General features: G+C 38.9%; 1 protein-coding gene across 3 annotated transcripts in view; it reads left to right on the top strand.

The window, feature by feature from the left end:
* Positions 1-1,702: 1,702 nt before the first annotated feature.
* ADGRV1 (adhesion G protein-coupled receptor V1) overlaps positions 1,703-20,671 on the top strand; it is a 463,719-nt gene continuing 444,750 nt past the window's right edge. For all 3 annotated transcript variants that reach the window (XM_030567084.1, XM_030567083.1, XM_030567085.1), the window contains exons 1-4: positions 1,703-1,751; positions 15,964-16,148; positions 18,311-18,460; positions 19,665-19,760. In XM_030567084.1, the coding sequence (XP_030422944.1) occupies positions 1,730-1,751; positions 15,964-16,148; positions 18,311-18,460; positions 19,665-19,760 (453 nt within the window). In that variant the 5' untranslated portion in view covers positions 1,703-1,729. The remainder of the gene's footprint in view (positions 1,752-15,963; positions 16,149-18,310; positions 18,461-19,664; positions 19,761-20,671) is intronic.

The following is a 20,671-nucleotide window of genomic DNA, read 5'->3' as shown; positions in this document are numbered from 1 at the left end:
CAGCGGCTCCTCCACAGGGCCCCCAGAGCAGTGCCCCCTGCCGCCAGCTAAGATTTAATCAGGGGTATATATACACAGTACAAGTCATGGACAGGTCCCTGGGCTGTGAATTTTTGTTTATTGCCTATGACCCATCCATGACTTTTATTTAAAATACCCATGATTAAATCCTAGCCTAAACTATAAGACATTGTTTTCCAATCGTTTAATCATTCTCTGAACCCGCTCCAATTTTTCAACATCTTTCTTGAATTGTGGACACCAGATTGGACACCTTATTCCAGTGATTGCACTAGTGACAGTCTCTTTGCTACTACTCAATTTTCCCGTTTATGCATCCAAGGATCATACTTTGGCCACGACATCTTACCGGGAGCTTGTGTTCAGCTGATTATCTGCCAGGCCCCCCAAGTTCCTTTTAGATTTACTACTGCCCAGGATAGAGTCACCCATCAATAAGTATGGTCTATGTTCTTAAGTCCAACAACCCAGAAGTCCCTTTAATGGCCCCATCCCTTCTCTGCACCGCACTAATAGTTGCTGTCCTTGGCCAGTGCAGTCCCCAGAGTTCAGAGGTTCATCTGCAGGCTTCACCTCCCACTCTGGGTGGAAGAGGTGGTAAGGAGGCACTTTACATGCTCCACTGCTCAGGCATTTGCTCATCACCCCACCATCCAGTTGCTGTGCCTCTGCAGACTAGTTATATTGTGGACTAGGAAAAGGTCTCTATCAATTTAGCAGTTTACGAATTTAAAAATTGCTGTATCTGGAAAAACCTGTATCAGTTATGTGTTTTTGCATTGCTTTTACAGCAGAATGTGTCAGAATCTAGATTTTTCTAGTCTTAGGAGTGGTAATATGTCTATTTTGCTGACACACTCTGGGGACTTCAGGCCAAAAAATGGCAGAATCCAGCAGCTCCCAGGTGATGGATATATGTTTTTGCAGTGCAGTAGAGTAAGGATGCATTATGGGTCTGCACCGGTACTAGAGCAACTGCACTTCTCTATTTAGTTGGTAGAAGTTTTCAGGTTGGGGGGAAAAAAAAACTAGTTTGGACACAGCAGGATTCATATGTTGTATACATGACTTTGTAGTACTCTCTTTTAGTTTGCAATAGGGGGCTTGGACTTTTTAGTGAAATAGGAGCTGCTACTTTTTTCTTTAGACAGTAAAATTGGAGTTAATTGGGTTAACTTTAGGATTATTCAGGAGGTAGGTACCAAATGTTTTCTTTCCTAGTGCTATTGGTCTGAAATGCATTAGAGTCCAGAGTTTTTTCTAGTGAAGTAGGAACTGCTATACTGTTTAGAGTGCACAGAGTGGCAAGATCCTGTATTTCTGCTCCACTCCTGTGTCAGACGTGCTTTTGGTCAGGAAGCGTTTGATGATGTAGAGATGGCTATGCTTGTTCTCTGTTTAGGCAGTGGCTTACGTGTGATGCAGCCAAAAATTGTGGGACCTAGTAGACCCCGCGTTGCCCTTGCCACCTCCAGGGAAAACAACGGGGCAGCTACCCCGGGCACTGGAAGGGGCTGACTCTGCTGAAGCTGTTGGTGAGTACAGGGCTCCGCCCCGCCCCCCTCTCTCGTAGAGGGTGGGAAGGCAGCGGGAGGGCGGGGAGTGCGGGACGCAGCGCGGAGAGGAGGGAGGAGTAGGAGCCGGGAGGATGCATAATGTGCGAGTGACAGTGAGTGCGCGGGCGGCTGGCGGAGTCCACAGGACGCGGATGTCCATGTCCTCCGGTCTAGGTAGGTTTGTTGCCCGTCTCTTCCCAGGGCGAGAGCGGGCCTTGCATTTGGAGCATCCTTCCTCAGCTGCAAAGCCCCCCCCCCCGCTAGCTCTAGAGTTGTGGCAGCAGCACCTGTTGCCGCACGGAGAAGCTTTTTGGCTGTGGACTGAGCTGGGCATGGAGCTCGCCCTGCATGGCTGCTGGAGAATATAGTCTGCTGAGGTGTGTAAGTGTCCTGGCGGCTCCTCTTTCTCTTCTCTGGGCTAGAGCAGCTGGAGACAGCAGCGCTTCCAAGGGAGACCCTTGTTCCTGGGAGATCAGAGCAGGCAGAAGAAACTCAGCCTGATAGGTCCCAAGCGCGTGAGCGATTGGTATTTAATAACCTGAAGACCACACAACAAAACATCAGTTTGAGTTTTCAAAGGAGTGACAATATAGTCAAAACGGACTGCGGGAACTTCTCCCATATTTGCACTGTGGATAGCTCCGCAAAACAAAGCGGGGAAAAAATAAAGCTTGGCCAACGAGCATCCCATCATAGAATTAATTTGCAAATAATAGCAATTAAAATAAATGAAAATGGAATAGTGTAGATGTTTAAAAGGGTTTACTGTTCTACCACTTTCTGATGTTTTGATTTTGTATGAATTATTGCAGAATCCACTCTGGTGAAGCCAGATAAACAAACCATATTTCAAATTTAATGGGAACTAAATGTGTCTCCAGTAAATTTACAATATAGATAGATTTGGTGTGGCATGCAAATTATTATTTTGATACACTATTTGAATAGCATCCGAAAGTGTACTTTGTGCTTCTCATATATATTGTGCACTCATTATAAATACATATCTATTTGGAACTATTCTATCAGTTAAATGATAGGCATTTAGAAGAAAACATATATTAGTACAGTATAATAGCCAAAGATATATACATCCAGAAAATAGATTACCCCTCATTTAAACTAAAACAACCTATCCCACAAAAATGTACTCAGTGTTTATCTGCAAACTGAGAGCATTTTTGGGGAGGGGGATCAGTATGGTTTAAATAATACTAAAGATGCAACTGAAAATGGCCAGCTTTCAGAAAATTTAAAGACAAAGCTAACATTCAATACAAGTATTTTTTAAACCACTTCATGAATTAAGGATGAAGTATTAGTCAAAAGCCAGGAAAATTAAGACATTTGTTTCTTAATCCTAATACTATTTAAACACAAAGTTATTGTGTTCTTACATTTTTAAATGGAAGAAATCCATGAAATCATAGTTTGTTTACATCTGAATAAGTATACTGGCATCAAAAGTGCAGGGTTATCACCTTATAGTTATGGGAGTTGGAGCCTGCTCATACTGAAATCAATGGGAAAACTGCTATTAGCTTTCTGGGTTTAGGGCTGGGCTAGCAAAATTATGAGGGCTCAAAAATAATATATTTTGGATATTGAAGAACTGCAAGCAAATGTATGAGCTTGATCCTGAAATCCTAATGCAGATAAAACAGCCATGGAAATGGATGGCAGCTTTAGCGGAATGAAGGTTTCAAAATCGGGCCTAAAATGTGTCCTTTTGTTATTAACATTTTGTGCTTTTTTAAAGAAAATTAGAAGTCAGTAAACCAGGAAAGGTTTAAAGCCATATCAGATGCATTGCATCATTTTATTTAAAATAGCGAGGGTCTAGTTTATTTGCTTGAGAGACTCATAGGTTTCCATTAAAAATCCTCTCAAATATAGGACTCAATCCTGTAAATGCTTGCACACTTGAGTAACTTTAGTTGATCTTGCAAACACTTATACATATGTTGTACTTTACTCATGTGAGTAATCTGAGTGACTTCAATGGAGCAACTTGCATGAGTAAAGTTAAACAAGTGCAGAAGTGCTGCAATAACTGGCTCATAGATGTTAATGGAATTGCTAATATGAGTAAAGTTACTGACATATGTATATTTCTATAGGATCTGGTCCATAAACTGTAAGCCAAGTATGGTAATTTTGAGACAATGTATTGATAACCAAAAAATCACCTTTTGGAGTACTCTACTTCCACCGTTGTCAGAAATTAGAACATGGGTAAAGAATGGGTATTATTATTGCTTATGTATTGTATTTTGAAATATTTGATATCTAACATGAATATAATTTCAATAAATATTTTAAATTTTAATATGAAAACTTGAAAATGTTTTCATGGTTCAAAGTTCGATAGAGATGGACTACTAAACTTGTCTTGAGTACTTTTGAAGATCTCTTAGCCTAAGGTGGTTTTATAGATATTAACAAACTGTGCTATACATTGGATTCTGGCTATTGTCTAAGATAATTTAACTTCATTTTATTGCTGGATAACACTTCTCTCTCTTATTTGCTCTTCCTGAGTGCCCTTTTAAAATGTGTTCTTAGTATTATTGTCACTGTATAAATTGTCCTTTTAAGAAATATAAGGAATATTGCGTCCGAAATATAATTAGGAAGGAGCAAGTATGAATTATTATGTGAAAACGCTTCATATACATTAACTAGACCCTGAACCTGCATAGACTTATGCACATGCATCATGTTACACACATGAGTTTTCTTATTGACTGCAGTGGTACTATTCGTTTGCATAAAGTATGTACTTAAGTGTTTGCGGGATCAGAGCCTTAGGGTACGTCTACACTACAGGATAAATTCGAATTAGCTAAAACCGATTTTATAAAACATATTATAAAGTCGATTGTGTGCGTCCACACTAGGCACATTAATTCGGTGGTGTGCGTCCGTGGTCCGAGGCTAGCGTCGATTTCTGGAGCGGTGCATTGTGGGTAGCTACTGTAAAAGAATGAGGCCAATAACGTCGATTTGCGTCCACACTAACCCTAAATCGATATAGTAATATCGATTTTAGCGTTACTCCTCTTGTTTTGTAGGAGTACAGAAATCGATTTAAAGAGCCCTTTAAATCGATTTAAAGTGCATGGTAGTGTGGACGGGTACAGCGTTAAATCGATTTAACGCTGTTAAAATTGATTTAACTGCGTAATGTGGACCAGGCCTAAGATTATAATCACTGTTGGACAGAATACTTCTCCCATCAAAAAAAGCACAGTGTACTAGTTAAGCGTTGCTTGCTATGCATAACACCCTCATTGCCAAGTTCAGGTTTATAGATCTGATGCTGTGGATTTCAGACATTAACAGAGTTCCAGCAATTCAGAGAAAGTGTGCATTTTATCAAGAGAAGTACGTTAGTTTTTTGAGGGAGAGAGACTGACTTGATGAATAACTGGTCAGTCATATAGCCTAATCCAGGTGGGACATTGTTAACTTTTCACTTTGAAAACTGTGAAGACTTACACAAGAAGTCCTGACTCAAGCAAGTAGTTCTATTGAACTTGAGTAAAGACTTTGTGCATGAATGAGATTTTGCAGGATTGGGCTCATGGGGTTATTAGGAATTGTTAAATGGCTATAGCAAGGGGCTGAGAACTAGAGATGCTGCAGTGTTTCAAATCTTGAAAAACAAAAACAAACTCACAACCCTAAATACTGACTCATTGCTTGCCTGATTACTATTTTCTTGAAAACTATTAAAATTGTTGTATAACTCACCAAATGTTGCAATTTGTTATAAATACCAATGGTGGTCTTTAGGATAGAATATTGCCGTTGATTTAACCAGGGGAGAAGCTGTTTAAATTCTTGAATTAATCTGGCAAAATGAAATACAATGAAAGGCACAGTCTGTACACATTTTGAATTTTGTGATAGTGGATTTTTCAATATGTTGACAAGAAAATTCCCTCTAAAATGCCATAGTATGATCTCTTTAAATGTTAAGATATTTTGATATTGTGTCAGTTGTATTTTTCCAAGTTAAAATACAGTTATGTAAATCAGGGTTTGCATTCTTCATTTGCTAGAACAAGAAGCTATTCCTTTCCCCTGTCACTTCTCCAGGCCTCATCCTATATATTCGGAGCTTTGAACTCTTTCAAGCTTTACTTTATTAGGGATTTAACATGGATTTAATTCAGCCATCTGTTATGGGTTTGGCACACCAACAGATCTGAGGTACTGGGCAGAGGCGAGCTGTAGAAATTTCCCACATTTTTAAAGGTTAGGGAAAGAGCTACCTTTATGAATAGATTTTGTATAATTCTCAGCAAGACAATGGCACAGAAGTGGGGTAAAAAATGTGTGTCATTCTCTGAAGCACAAGGTCCTCTGTCTGTCTTTAGCTTTGCTGAAAAGCAATTAGCATTTCAACCAGCCAATTTGGTTACATGCACTGAAGTACTTGGGTTTGTAATTTGCTGCTCTCGGCTTGGTGCTGTTGAGAACTTGCCCCGTGTAATCCTCTCAAAGTACCTTTCTTTCCAGCCTAGTTATTGTTGCTGGTCTTAAATAACTACGCAACAAAGAGATTTCCTTGTCTTGAGCTACAGGGTGCTATGGGGCAAGGAAAATTAAATACCCAGCTAATAAGGGAATTATTATAATTATTAAATAGTCATTATTAAATTGTGGCACAGGTTAAAAGCTTTAGAAAAGTTTTTAAGAAAACCCAAACCACTTAACAAAGATAATATGATGAGTCTTTGAACCCAGACAGCTTTTGCTTTCAGAGCTCCCTTCAGTACACAGCACTTTATCATTTGTATGATTTAAAAACAGATTGCAGAGATGTAAGGGATTAATTCATAGTATAGATTGGAGAGGAGGCCTTGTATTACATCAATTCCAAAATGATGCAAGTGGAATTTTTTCTTCTATGGAGATGTATTGTTTTGGGGCCTTTGTAAAAGACAGATCTATAGAAAAAATCCTCTTCTTTGCTTCCCTGTAATAACGAAATATATTTAATCAAATAATTGATGCACATATTGATATATTTCTGTAATTTGGTATAAATATTCAGTACAAGTTTTAATATTTAAGAATATATTTTTGTGATGAATGATTTATTTTTATGATTTGGTAACACATTAATTTGCTGTGTAGCTCATACGTGCTTATTTCCTTGCAAGGAACCACAATACATAGCAATAATTCTTTTGTCAGTTCACTTGAAATAATACTCTTTAATCCCTGTCAAGAGGCTATAATTCACATCTGTTCACCTTGCAAATAATTTTTTCTATAAAATTATTATGTAAGAAGCAATAGTCCAGGTTGTTTGTTTTTATTTTTCAAAGCATTCCAGCATGAGAGATAAATTAATGAATATGCACTAAAGTATCCAGTATTATGTTATGCGTTCGATATATGGCTCAGCCAGGCAAACAGTAATTAGAGGGATAAATTTTGTCCTCACATTCACACTTCATATTTTAAAAATGTGGTAAGTTTAACTTTTGAGAGGGTAACAGATACCTCCAAATTCAAGGTACAAACGGAAATTATTCTGAAGTCCAAGGGCCAGATCTTCAGCTCGTGTAAAATGGCATAGCTCCATTGAATCCAATGGAATGATATCAGCTTACACCAGCTTAGTTTCTGGCCCCGGTATTTAAGGGCCTGATTCTGGGATGTGGTGAGTACCTGCAGTTCCTTCTATAATTGATGGCAGCTGTGGGTCACCATCTGTAATGACAAGTATCTTTTTGGTCAACTGTGTAAGAAGCCATGTGAGAGAGATACAACAGAATAGAAACTGGCTAAGTGTGAGGGTGGCGGTTGCATGTTTTATGGGAGATAGGAGGCCTCTCAGGGTATGTCTACACTGGAGTTAGACACCCACGGCTGGCCTGACTCAAGCTCGTGGAGCTTGGGCTAGGGCTGTTTAACTGTGGTGTAGTTAGGGCTTGGGCTGCAGCCCAAGCTCTGTGACCCTCCAACCACACAGGGTCATAAAGCCCGGGCTCCAGTCCAAGCCCGAATGTCTACACCATGGTTAAATAGCGTCTTCTCCTGAGCCCTGCAAGCCCATGTCAGTTGGCATTGGCCAGCCAGTGGTTGTTAATTGCAGTGTAAACATAGTCTCAGTTAAGTGAAAAGCATATTCATCCCACTTCTTTTGAGAGGTAGAATGCCACCTATATTGTGTCATGCGTGAGTGGCCATGACCTTGCAAACCCTTGTGTGAATAATTCTGACTTCAATGTGAATGCTTGTGTGAAACAGGATTATTTGCATGAGAGTAAGGGTTTGTTAAAATGGGATCCTTGTATGGGACTTTCCTTTCGCTTCAGTGATAGTTATGTGCATGCCAAAAATAATACAAGCTGTATTGCCAATTGTTGCAATACTATAGTATATTTATCAGGTACAGTATGTGGTATTACTGGGCTTTGGATATAGCTACACATGGACAAATTCTGATCTCACTTGCTTCAGTGTAGATCAGGAGTAGATCAGTTGAAATCATTGGAGTTGTACTGGTGTAAATTTAGTGTAAATGAATCAGAATCAAATCCATAATATGTTGATAAAAGAATGTTGTCTTAGCAGATTTCAGCCAAAGTTTGATGGTTTATTACACAGGATCAGATTCTGATCTCTGCTGTAAATATGGATTAACTCCAGTTGGGTAAATGCTATTGGAATTACTCTGGATTACTTTGCATAACTGAGATCAGAATCTGGCCCTTAATGCTAATCATAATTATTACATGGTTCAGTGGGATGCCCCGTAAGGCTATGATCAGGAAGTCTATTCAGAACAGGTTGTAAGGTATCCACAAATGTTTGTAATTAAAGACCTATACTCTATATGAACAATTTCCTTGCCTGCTTGCCATTGGCAAGGCAAAGAGCTCAATATGTGAGTTTAGCACTGCCTGATAATTTGGCACTTCATTCTGTGCTCTGCCTGAAGAAAATAGGTGGAGCAGGTAAGTTAAACCTCGCAGAACCCTGAGGTCTACCTGATTTTTAAGACAGCTCATTTCTCCTGAGATCATTATAAACTTGAGAAATACTAAGAGCACACGAAAGGAACATCCATCTCCTTTGAGAGGATGAAGAGAAAAGCCACTGGAAAGTACAGAAGGAGAGTATGAATTGCAATGGTCCCACTTCCGTCACCTGGACAAAGGAGCAGAGGGAAGAGAAGATGGCATTCGCCTCTCTCCCATTAGCTTCAAGGAAGAGGCTCGGATGCTTTGGGCTTCCCATCAGGGTTCTACCTCTAGATTCAGCTGGGAGACCTCACCATCTTTAGTATAGTTTCTTGGCGGGTACAATAGATTTAGTTTGCTGTCTAAGAGTTAGCTTTCTGGCTAGTAGGTATGAATGTGATGAAAGGTTGCTCAGACTTCTTTCCTCAGGACAATATTTATACAATGAAGGTTGAGTGTTCTCTTCAAGGGGACCTAATTGAGAGAAAGAGGTTTTTCATACAGAGATACTTTCAGGTACATTAAACTAGCTGTTGCTCCATTCTCCGTGCTACATGTCAAGTTAGTGAATTTTCATAAAGTTTTAAAGAGGCCTGCAGTTGTGGTAAAAAGCTGTTGTTCAGGAGAATAATTGCCTAATATTTGTGTAATTAAAAATAATCTCCTTCAAATGCAAATATACCCTCCTGGAAACTGAAATGAGAGCTTGCTAGTGCTCCATCATGGCAGCAGTACTTAGTGGGCAGAATGAAGCTACTGAGTTGGGAGTTTTGGGACAGTGGAAGCCAGTTGAGAGCTCCCTGCAGTTGGCAACGTGTATGTTATATGTGGGAGCTAAGTCAAGTATTTCCCAATATTTTGCATTAAACAGGGGAGAACAGACACCTGTGAGTGATGCTCCCTACAGCAAAGAGGGAAGGAGGGTCGGCATTCTGAGACAGAAGCTGGGGGCAGGGCCCCCAAATAATATGCATGGAAAAACTGGGATACTAACAGTCTCCCACAAAATGTCACATCCACCAGAGTAGTCCAGATGGGGAACAGGGGAGCAAAGAGACAAGCAACCAGCCTGGCTTCTTGGGCTTTTATAAATCTCCTGCTTCCTCCATTTTGCAGTACGTAGAGGCATCAGGCTTCTCTCGCTGGAGTAGGCTGTCATTCTGCAGTAGTGACATGGAAGCACTGTCTGGCCAGCGCTCTCCCATCAAAGTAAGGGATTTATTACTCCACCCCCCAACTCCACGGGGGAGAGAGGCTGGGGCAATACACACTATTCAAATGCCACGTTTTGCTGGCACACAAATTGTGTCCTTTGAAAATTTGATCCTTAATATTGACAGCTGAGCTACTGAAGCTGTGAGGTGAAAAAGAGAAATGTTCCAATAAGCCTTAAATACAGAAACTCCTTCACTGTTATTTTGTGATCATTAGTGGCAACATAGGAAGCTCTGAATCTTAACGAACTGATGATATTACAGTTCATATGATTTTATAATATTATGCTTCCTAATGTTTATAAAGTTCAATGCTGGAAACCAGGAGTTCTTTTTGTATCTCTACAACATATACAGCAAAGGTGGTGACATTGTAGACCTTCCTGCACTGTTCCAACCTAGTGTGCTTCAGCCATCCTTTGGAGAAACTGCCTTTAAAGATGAAAGAGCAGTTCTGACTCCATGCTGATTCAGGAAGAGATCCTGCAGGGTGTACAGTGGAACAGACCCAGTTGAGGATGGGGTACTGTCTTTCAGCCTGAGATGGCCATCATGCTGCTCACACTGCAGAGTAGCAGACATGCCATTCTTTTGAGTTTCTGCTTGGCTGAGTGTATAATAATTGAGGGGAGATAATGGGGACAGATAGGAAGGCATGTGGTAGATGCTATACCTACCTTGATGTGCTATACCTATACACCTTAGTAACCCTGAGTACAATGTGAAGGTAAGCAATACAAAATAGCCACAGATCTGAAGAGATCACTCCACTCTAAAACATTTGCCCATTTCCCCCACTATCTTCCCCTCACCATCAGCTATGCTAGGTCCGATAGTTAGTCTTGGCTCCAGATGCTTATCTCCTTTTGCTTCCCCCATTAGTGATCTCTTCTCTCCTCTTGCCCTTCTCTCTTCCTACTTTGCTATCTTGCACTGTCCTTCTCCTTTAATGTCAGATTATGACCTGTCTACTGCCTTTTCAAGTGCAAATCCTTTCACTGCTGTTTCCTATCCTAGGTTGATCCTTTCTTGCAGACTGAGTGTGTGCCACCATCCAGAGAAAGTGGGTGGTGCCTTCCATTTTATAGGCTTTTGATTATTGAATGTAAAAGTCAGAGTATAAAAATCTGTGGAAAAGACCTTCTAAAATTAAATTAAAAAAAACTCCTAAATTTATTTTGTTGGTTTGGTGGTTGGCAGAAATTCAACATCATAATGCTTGAACATAAAGCAATGTTCACTGTTCTCACCAGGGGCGGCTCCAGGCCCCAGCACGCCAAGTGCGTGCTTGGGGCGGCGTGCCACGGAGGGCGCTCTGCCAATCGCTGGGAGGGCAGCAGGCAGGGTGCCTTCGGCGGCATGTCTGCGGAGGGTCCACTGGTCCATGCAGGAGGCACGCCTGCGGGAGGTCCACCGGAGCCGGCGACCGGCAGAACGCCCCCTGCGACATGACACTGTGCTTGGGGTGGCGAGTCTAGAGCCGCCCCTGGTCCTCACCCCTTGATCTGCACATTTACTTCAGTGGAATTGCTCACAATGTATAGAAATAAGTCTATTCAAGTAAGTCTTTGTGATATCAGGGCCCAGAAGCAAAACTCAGCGTAACTGAAGTCCAGTCTTAGAATAATTTGATGTGATCTTAGAAACTTAGGTGCAAAAGTGGGCAATATTTTCTTCTGAAAGGTTATGAGTAATGTGTGAGAAAAAGGAACCACAGAGAAAATAATGGTACAAAGTATCAGAAAAGCTTGTATGCTTTTGGGGCATCTGGCTTGCACGTCTTTGAAGTGAAAACCACATCATCCACCTGTTATTCGACTATGGAATCTCCTAAGGCAGCAAAGACATTGTGAAGTGTGGTAGTTTAAAACCAGTGTGTGGCATTTTTTCAATTTATTGAATGAAATGCATACCACAGACTGCATTAATGCTTGTTTTGTAACATGCTGTTTGGTGACAGTCAACATGGCTTGACAGAGGGAGCAGAACAGCGGTGATATGGTCTCTGACTTATTTGTGATTTGTGACGTTTTAGAAAATATTGTATAGGATCAGTAAGTAATCTTACCTGTTCTATACTGGGAGTTTGCTCTTTCTGTAGAAACATAAATGTGCTCCAGAAAATGCTATATTTAGCCAAGAACCTGTATGTTACCTGCTAAGTAGCATTACTTGTTTAAAAATTCTTTGATTTTTAAATTGAATGTCTAACAAGGGTGTAATTTTGGGATTTACAGCATCCTTCACTGTCTTTAAAAGTCTGTTATTTTCTTTTGGGAGCTAGTTTTTTATATTCTTGATTATATAAACCCTTAGAATAAACCCATTAATTTTTAGGATCCAGAATTGCGTTTAACATCATTTGAAGCTACTATTGACACTCTAAATCTCTAATTGCTATGGCTCTATCCAGCCCAAATTGACCTACACAGCTGTTCGCCCATTGAGTTTCTATTTGACTTCCGAGGCTACAGAGTCAAAAAGGCTGTTTAGACCCTTTTTTCTTAAAGATTTGTTATATTTCCCCTCACAGTCAATAGCAGTTGTGGCAACATGTTACATATTTATGTGATTTTAATCTTGTCTTGAAATTTCTTCTCACTCAGTCCTCTCAAAAGCAGTACTCCTATTAAAGGATTCGAGGTGGCAGAGTTGGACCCAATAAACATTAGTAATTTAGCAGCATTGCAGGTTGGAATGTATTATATACTAAAAGTTTAGTATTTTTACTGTGGAAAAACTACTGTAAATTTCAATATAAATATGAAATGTCAAAGATAAAATTACCAATATTAATACTGTACAATAGGTAAAGAAAGATGTATAATTCTTGTCTCAGAAAAAAATAATTTAGACCCGATCCTGCCAAGATTCTTCTTGAATTTGATATAATATGAGTAGTATGGGACCACTCACAGTGTGTGTACTTCAGCACATGTGTAAATCTTTGCAGGATCAGAGGAATCAGTATATAAATCATGACTAGTATTTTATAAGGTAAAATATTGTGAGCTATACTGGCTCCTTGGATAATATTTTGATTCCCATGAGCTGAACTCTTCAAGTCTTGATTTACATTACTTTTACTAACTGTAAAATTTTAAAGTTGGTTTAATATGCACAGAGATAAAAGTCATTTTTGGCTGGTTGCACATAGTAAATCATAGTTCAAATAATTTAATGAGGAAGAATTTCACCTGCTGAATAATTGATCGCATGATTACGAAACCTCTCTTGTTCCATAGGAGTAATCCTATAGTTTTAGAATGTCCCCTAGTAGAGGTAATAGAATTCAAGTAATTCTAAACTTGATAACCTTGCCCCCTAAGGATCATATTTTCAGTATTGTTTACTTGCAGCACACACCGTGGGAAGCTACTTGCTAAGCCTATGACAAGGTAACAGCTGAAGCGAAAAGGTCAACAAACTCTTCAGTTTTGTGTAGATGATGCCTGCTTTTGCAGACTATGTAATTGTCTCAAAGTTTACAAAGGTTACAGCGATTATTCATATTGAAGCTGTAATATAGGCACTCAAAATAACATTTATACTCTGGAGAGCAATTTAGGGTAGAGACCAATACACACCACTTGTAGGTTAGCTTTCTTATGTCTCAGTCCTGTGAGGTGCCTAGAACCTTCCATTCCAATTGAAATGGCAGGATTGGGTTTTCATTCATAATCTTTATTTTTTTGCTCTGTCCTTTTTGTCCTCAATTATTTTGTTTTTGTTTTTTTGCATCAGACCATCTCATAGTTGAATTGATAGGTATTAATAGGTGACTAATGTGGGTCACCCTACAGAGTCACAGTAATATTGGAATTGCCTTCCTTCATCTGACCAGTTGTCTATCTAGTCCAGCATTCTGTCCCTGACTGTGTTCAATACAGGCAAAGATGCAAGAAACCCAGTACTAGGCAGTTATGGGGTAACCTGCCCATAGGGGAAGTTTTAGTCTAATTCCCATTGGTTAGGGCTTTGTTATTATATCCCTTCCAAAACTTAAGTTTTAATTTAGTTTGAAATCATATTGCTGTAACTCTGGATCCTGTAAGTTGTGAGTTGTTTGTTCAATGAGTGTTATCATGTCTCTTTAAAGTGGCTCTTTTTCCTTGAAACCATTTTCCTGTGCTTGGAAAGTTACCTCATAAGGGCAGATTGTGACAGGCCCTTGTACAGGTATGCAGAGAGGAGGGAGTGTATGAAGAACCTCCCTTCTTGTTGCATGCCCCATGCAAGGGTTGTAACAATTGTAGACCTCAAGCTTGAGGGGAATTCATTCACTGCTCCCTTCATGCAGACATGGTGGTGTACATACTTGAAAGAGGTTGAGGGAGGAGTGGAGTGGAGCAGTTGGGGTCACTGGCCAGTCCATATTATAGATAATATTGAAACTTGGAGGAACTGATCCTGAAAGCCTTTTATATGCGGAACTCTCATTTTAAATCCGTGGGAGTTCTGCAGCTAGAAGGCTTGTGGGATTGTACTCATGGTAATTAAGATTCAGTTTATGGTGGGGTGAAATTCCTCAAGCAAAAAAATATTTTATTGGGTGACATTCTTATCAGAAATAATGAAACATTTCAAATGGGCTGTAAAATTAATCATTTGTTTCACCGGAATGATGACTGTTCCGTCACTGATTTTATCGTTTGGATAATGTCTGCCTGGGGGTTTTCATTACCCAGCTGTTTCCAAGATGGTGTTCGGTAGAACTGAGTGAATAACTTATTACTAATAATTTAAACAAACAGCATTGTCTTTTTTCCCATTTGTAAATTTTCTGTGATGAGATTGTAATTTTCTTGAGTTTATTTATTGTTCAAAATTATTCAATACATGATTTATTTGAATTATTCTTGGCCTGTAGCTTGTTTATAGTTCATTGTGAATATACAAAGTGCAATATTCATCCTGTTTTGACGGGACACCAGTCACATTGATCCTGCAATAAGTTCTGCATGGGCAGAGCCCTGAGTCTGTGTGAAGCTTCATTTTTTCAGAGATCTGCCTGTGCAGAGTTCATTGCAAGAATAGGGCAATCACATGTTTCTTTTACCTTATTGGATGTGCATAGTTTTTAGAATCACAGGCTCTCTTTGAATACATCCTGATTAAAAATTTCACATTCACTTTTCACGAACATTCAAAATGCACTGTCTGTGCCAGTGACCGTTCTTGCCAGAACATTCATTTATTAGAACATGTGTGAATTGCCATTTTACAAGAAAATCTTTAGTACTTTGTGGAGAGAGATCTAAAAGTAAATTTATAACACTGTTTTCATCAGCTGAAGGAACTCTGTCTAAAGAAAATTGTCTCCATTGGGAACCAGTCCTGCAACATGTGTTGTACCTCTGGGAAATGCTGAGAACTCTCAACTTCCATTGAATTCACTGGCACTTGAGGGACGCTCAACTTGCCACTGTACTTGGCCCTGAGTAGGCGGACTCAAATCCAGCTGAGTCTATCCTAAGAGAAAAGTATACACCCACATAGTAAGGGAGAGTCCCAACCCTGAAGAGTTCACAGTCTCATTAAAACATGATGCCACAACTGAGTGTAATAAAAAAAAAATCTGAAAGGAATCTGGGAGAGAGACTGAGAGAAACAGTAATAAAAATAGAGGTCATATATATATACACACACTAAATAGCTTAGAGTATCGAGATCTGGAAGGCGAATTAAAAAATATACAATAGGAAGTGGAATATATTTTAAACACTTGGAGTCAGTTTTTAGCAGGCAGTGTTATCTGTACCTACAAAATGTAGACCCAGCCCTGCACCAAGTTTTGGGCTTGCTCTTTGCAATCCGTACTCAGGCAAAACTGATATTTTGAAGATTTAATAGAGATTTCAGGATTGGGCCCAAAGAATGCAAGTAATTTCATCAGACTCTGGCACTAGGTGAGTGGATCAGATGTGAATACAAAACCCTGCATTTGGTAATTATGTGAATCTTACTGAAAATATGGTCCTTAGGGTTTGTATCATATTTCTCCCTGAAAGGAGAAAATATCCAATTATACATCAAATTATAATAAAATAAAACAAGTTTAATTAAAAAAAGAAATGAGTAGAATATGACGTGTTGGCTGTAAGTCAGTGATTCATAGAAATTGTTTCCTACATACTAAATACATCAACTTCTTTTATTCTTAAACTTTTTAATTTTTTTTTGTAGGTATGCCCTCTGCTTGTTTATTAGTTAACTTTCTTTTAGGATTATTCATCAGCTTCACATCTGGAGAAACAGAAGTAAAGTTTACTGGGCAAACAGAATTTGTAGTTCTTGAAACTAGTACAACAGTTATACGTCTTGTTGTTGAAAGGACAGGAGAGCCAGCTAACATCACAGCAATTGTATCGGTAAGAAAAGGCCAGTTCTCTTTTTAAATGAAATTTGGATATCTGTATGAAATGTTGATTGCTGCTGGTATATTTTCTTTTTTCTTTTTTTTTTAACTGGGTCAGTGCAATGGGGTGTATAGCTAAGTACCCTTGGGGCTCACTGAGGGAACTGTTTTGAGTCAGAAACACCCAGTTGCTACAAGCAAGGAAATTTCCATTGGCTGTGCCAATAGAAATGTTTTCAGGCTACTGATAGCTACTCAGAAAGCCAACTACTACTCCTAGTGGAGCTCTGTGAGTTTATAGGCCAATCTGATTTGGAATCTAGCTGGTACTTGAAAGTCCAGTCCCGAAGAGTTTTCTTTGAGTGAAAACCCTCTGATTCCAGTTAAAATGGATAAACATTTTTCATTCATTACTGCATTAATACCTTGGTATAAATTCCTTGGCTAGAACAAGTGTAAAACAGCTTTGAAAAAAAACAGAAAACTAAGAGATTAGAAAATAAAACATAGCCCTATATATTGACAATGTACTAGTTAATTGTTTGACTTTATTGCATTTTAAATAAAAAGTTGAAGAAAGTTAGTAAACTTCAAGAGTGGCAATAGGCTTAATTTAGCATGTGCATAGATTATATGATATGCATACATGCATCTTTGTGGTTAAGCTTTAATCTAATGAAGCAACAGCATAGTGCAATAAATGTTAGAAGTGAATATTAAAAAATTCAAACTTTCTTTAAATTTTGAAAATGTGTGACCATTCTATAAACTGGCTAAAAAACAGCAAATTCAAATAAGCAAAATGTTCTGCAATTTCAGAAAAGTGAAAATTTTGAACTGCTCTTGTAGGAAGATGTGTGTGGTCTGTCCACACTAGAGATTTTTGGTCTTTTCAGTACTGCTTCAGGCAGTACTCTTTCCAGAATTTTCTAATCAAAGTTTGTTGCAAAAAGTCAGGCTCCTAAGTCCATACTTAGGCACCTAGCTTTAGGCAACCCAGTTCGATAATGTTGGTCTTTGTGTACACATACCAAAATGCTTGAACTTTCTCACAAGCATTCTCAACATTAATTGAATTCCACTGTTCCCCATCAGCTCTTACAAATAGCTCCATCTGCATTGTTCAGTTCAAACTTTCAGTGCTAGTTTGGATGGTAACTTTAGGCATTGCAGCCGCACTGGTTCAGTTGGCTTTCTCAGCTCAGTGCTTCAGTGCGCCTGCACACCTTGCCTGCATTGCAGCCGCACTGGTTCAGTTGGCTTTCTCAGCTCAGTGCTTCAGTGCGCCTGCACACCTTGCCTGGATAGCTTTGATGGTTCAAAGCAATAGGTATGTAATTTGTCAAATGACAGTCCTGCTGTCAAGTGAGCCAATGGGAGATTTTTGCCATTGACTTCGATGGGAGCAGAATTGGGCAGTGTATATTGCTCAATGTTGACTGATTGCAGTTTAGCAAGAACATAATAGTTTAATAAATGTATGTTTAAAGTAAGTTATGTTAAAATCTTTATTTATTCATAGCTAGTGAGTGTTGAAATGAATAATGTATAATAATTCCCATAACTGAATATATATTATTATTCCACACAAATGGAATGACCAACAGGCAGTCCCTTTTTAGAAGGCATTGATGTTACTCTCCGGCACCCACTATTAGAGTATGGTCTGCTTCATCTGCCAGAATTCTCTGTGATGCATATAATCTCCATTACTATGGAGAATGGGGAGAAGCAAAGGTTCCTTCTGGACCCATGATCATCACATCACAATACGGAGCACTCGGCTGTTGCATCTATACTAGTATTTGTTATACTAATAATGTGTGGTGTGCATGTTCTTGTAAATTGTATTTAAAAATAGTGTTCCTATTTAAAATATGACACTGGGTGCACTATGTGCAAGATAGTCACATAACTGGAATGGATTAAGGCTCCCTGATGAAATCATGACCAGCTGTGAATAAGTGACATGCTTAGTTTCTCGGCATGGGTATACGAAGTTGCTTACTATGTTGTTGTCCTGTGCCATCTGTCCAGAAACACTTGAGCTGATGGTAGTGAAGATTGAGAGATGAGTAATATATAGAAAACATCATATGTAATATATGAAGCAAAGTCAGAAGAAAATTAGAGAAAGTGGGGAGTAGGTTATATTCATGTGTGTATTTATTGTAGATTTATGGGGAAAACACAGGTGACTTTTTTGACACATACGCAGCAACATACATACCTGATACAGAAACAAACAGAACTGTGTATATATCGGTCTGTGATGATGATCTTCCAGAGGCTGATGAGATGTTCACATTTTACTTGACATTACAGGTAAGTGCTAGTTTTTAGTTTATCTGTTTCACTAGAAAAAAGACTTAGGCATATGTGACTGCGGCTTACTTGCTTACTTCAGTGGTGAATTTGGTTTCCCATGTCTAAAGCTTAAAGTTTGGACAGCAGGCAACCTGATAGCCTTGTGCTACTTCTTAGCAGTTCCATGCACAAGACATGAGTTTGTTTACCGTGTTGAGATTTTCTGCAGAGCCAATATTTTCGGCTATGGTGACTTTAACAGGGACTGTTTCCAGTTCATTAAGAAGCAAAACTGTGAGGTTCTGAAGGTTCCTTTCCCAGAAAAACATTGCTTCAAGGGGGAGGGTGAAAAGTGGTAGGGAAACAGGATGATCCTCATTGCTTCAGAAAAAGACCTCCCTGGAAAATATACCTTGAAGAGCATGTAGGTAAATCAGTGTATATTGCTAATCCATGTTAGATTGAGGCAACTACGAAGAAGCTTGTTTTCTCCCCCTTTTTTTTTTTTTTTTTGAAGTTAACAGTCCATGGTAAAGTTTAAAGTCACTGCAATAAAAGTGAATCTTTATTTTACCCCTGTGTTTAATAGTTAGCACGAATGATTGATAGTAAATGTAAATACATGTTTCCTCCTCCTTTCCCTTTCCTTTTCCCCTTCCTCAGCCTATCAGTATTTAACTCAGAAATATACTAGAAAAGTCATAAACTGAGTTTACCCATATATGGTAAACTGCTGTAAACAATCTGCTCATGACATGTAGATTCATATAAAACTTAGCTCCAAAATTTGAGCCTATACAGAGTGCTAAAAAAGAGCTCTTTAGTTTCTAGCATGACTGCATGCTTCATATCTAATTCCTTATTGCTATGGTATCATTAATAGATTGTCAGGCTATGATTAATGTCTTCAAAGTTTCTTTTGAGCATTTTTTTTGTGTAACCAGACTGAGACTCTATAGAATGTGTTTTCCATAAGCAGTAAGAATGATTTATGTGCATTCTGTTGACTTGAATATCTTTTGCCTGGAACTTGTAACCAGACACAAAAATACAATGAACCAATCAAAAAATAAAAAAATTCCAACAACAACAAAAAGACATACTGGCACTTTGAATGAAACACATTCATTATTCATTTAAACACAAATTCTTACTGAAAAACTGCATTTTTTTTAACCATCTGCATCGCTGGTTCACTTACCATATGTCTTGTTAATTTTAGAAACCATCTGCAGGAATAAAGCTTGGGTCACCAAGGTCTGTCACTGTAACAGTCTTATCAAATGACAATGCCTTTGGAATTATTTCTTTCAATATGGTATGTTTTTATGTTCTATATACTAAATATTTTAAATAGTGTAAAGGGGTGATTTTCCAAAGGCACCAGAGGGCATTTATGCACCTAATTTCCTTAGAAGTCTGTGTCCGTTGGGCACCTAACTCCCATTTGTGACTTTGGAAATGAACCCACTGACAGATTTTTGTAATATGGTTATATATATGTATATATATATGACTGAAATGCTACTGTACACTATCAGACATGCTTTCATTGGGCTGCCCTCACACTGGGCAAGCTTGTGTGCTAGTCTTCCTAGAAGTGCAACATAGAACTTGCAGCCCAGAGAAAGGTGGTTTTAAGCAAGTCAGGAACTCTGTACAAAAGTTTAAAGAACTGTAGATTAGCACCTATAGCTGAATTCACTTTATTTAGTGGTTTCATCACTTTGCAAGTGAAATGAGACAGTGTTCTTCTTGTGCAAATTGGTAATATACTGTATTAACTCTGGGACCATTTACTCCCATTGAAGTCAGTAACAGAGCTCCCATTTACTTCACTGGGTGCAGTGTAAGGCCCTGTCTCCTTCAAAGCAAGAACATGACATGTAATGTTGCTACGTGCATTTTAGAGAGCACAGTTCACTGCTGGTGTGAAATTAAGGTGAAGGGTACTCTGTTGCCTTATGTGGATATATACTCACTTATGTCATTGGTGAATTTGGCCCAGAGATGTTGTGGATATCTGAAAATATTGTGTTCCTTACTAATCTGTTATCAGGTATTTTTATACTTATATCTCAGAATCCCACACGGGCACCAACATGTTATAAATTGGTCTATACTTCTGGAATACAGTGCTTGGGAGTGCCCTTTGCAGTGCTTCGACAGTGTGTCACATGCTGCATTGTGGAGATAAGATGGGGCTGAATGGCAGTTGAAGCCCCTTAA

The sequence above is a fragment of the Gopherus evgoodei genome, chromosome 6, assembly GCF_007399415.2.
Source record: "Gopherus evgoodei ecotype Sinaloan lineage chromosome 6, rGopEvg1_v1.p, whole genome shotgun sequence".
Classification (NCBI taxonomy): Eukaryota; Metazoa; Chordata; order Testudines; family Testudinidae; genus Gopherus; species Gopherus evgoodei.
This window is presented reverse-complemented; position numbering and strand designations above follow the sequence as displayed.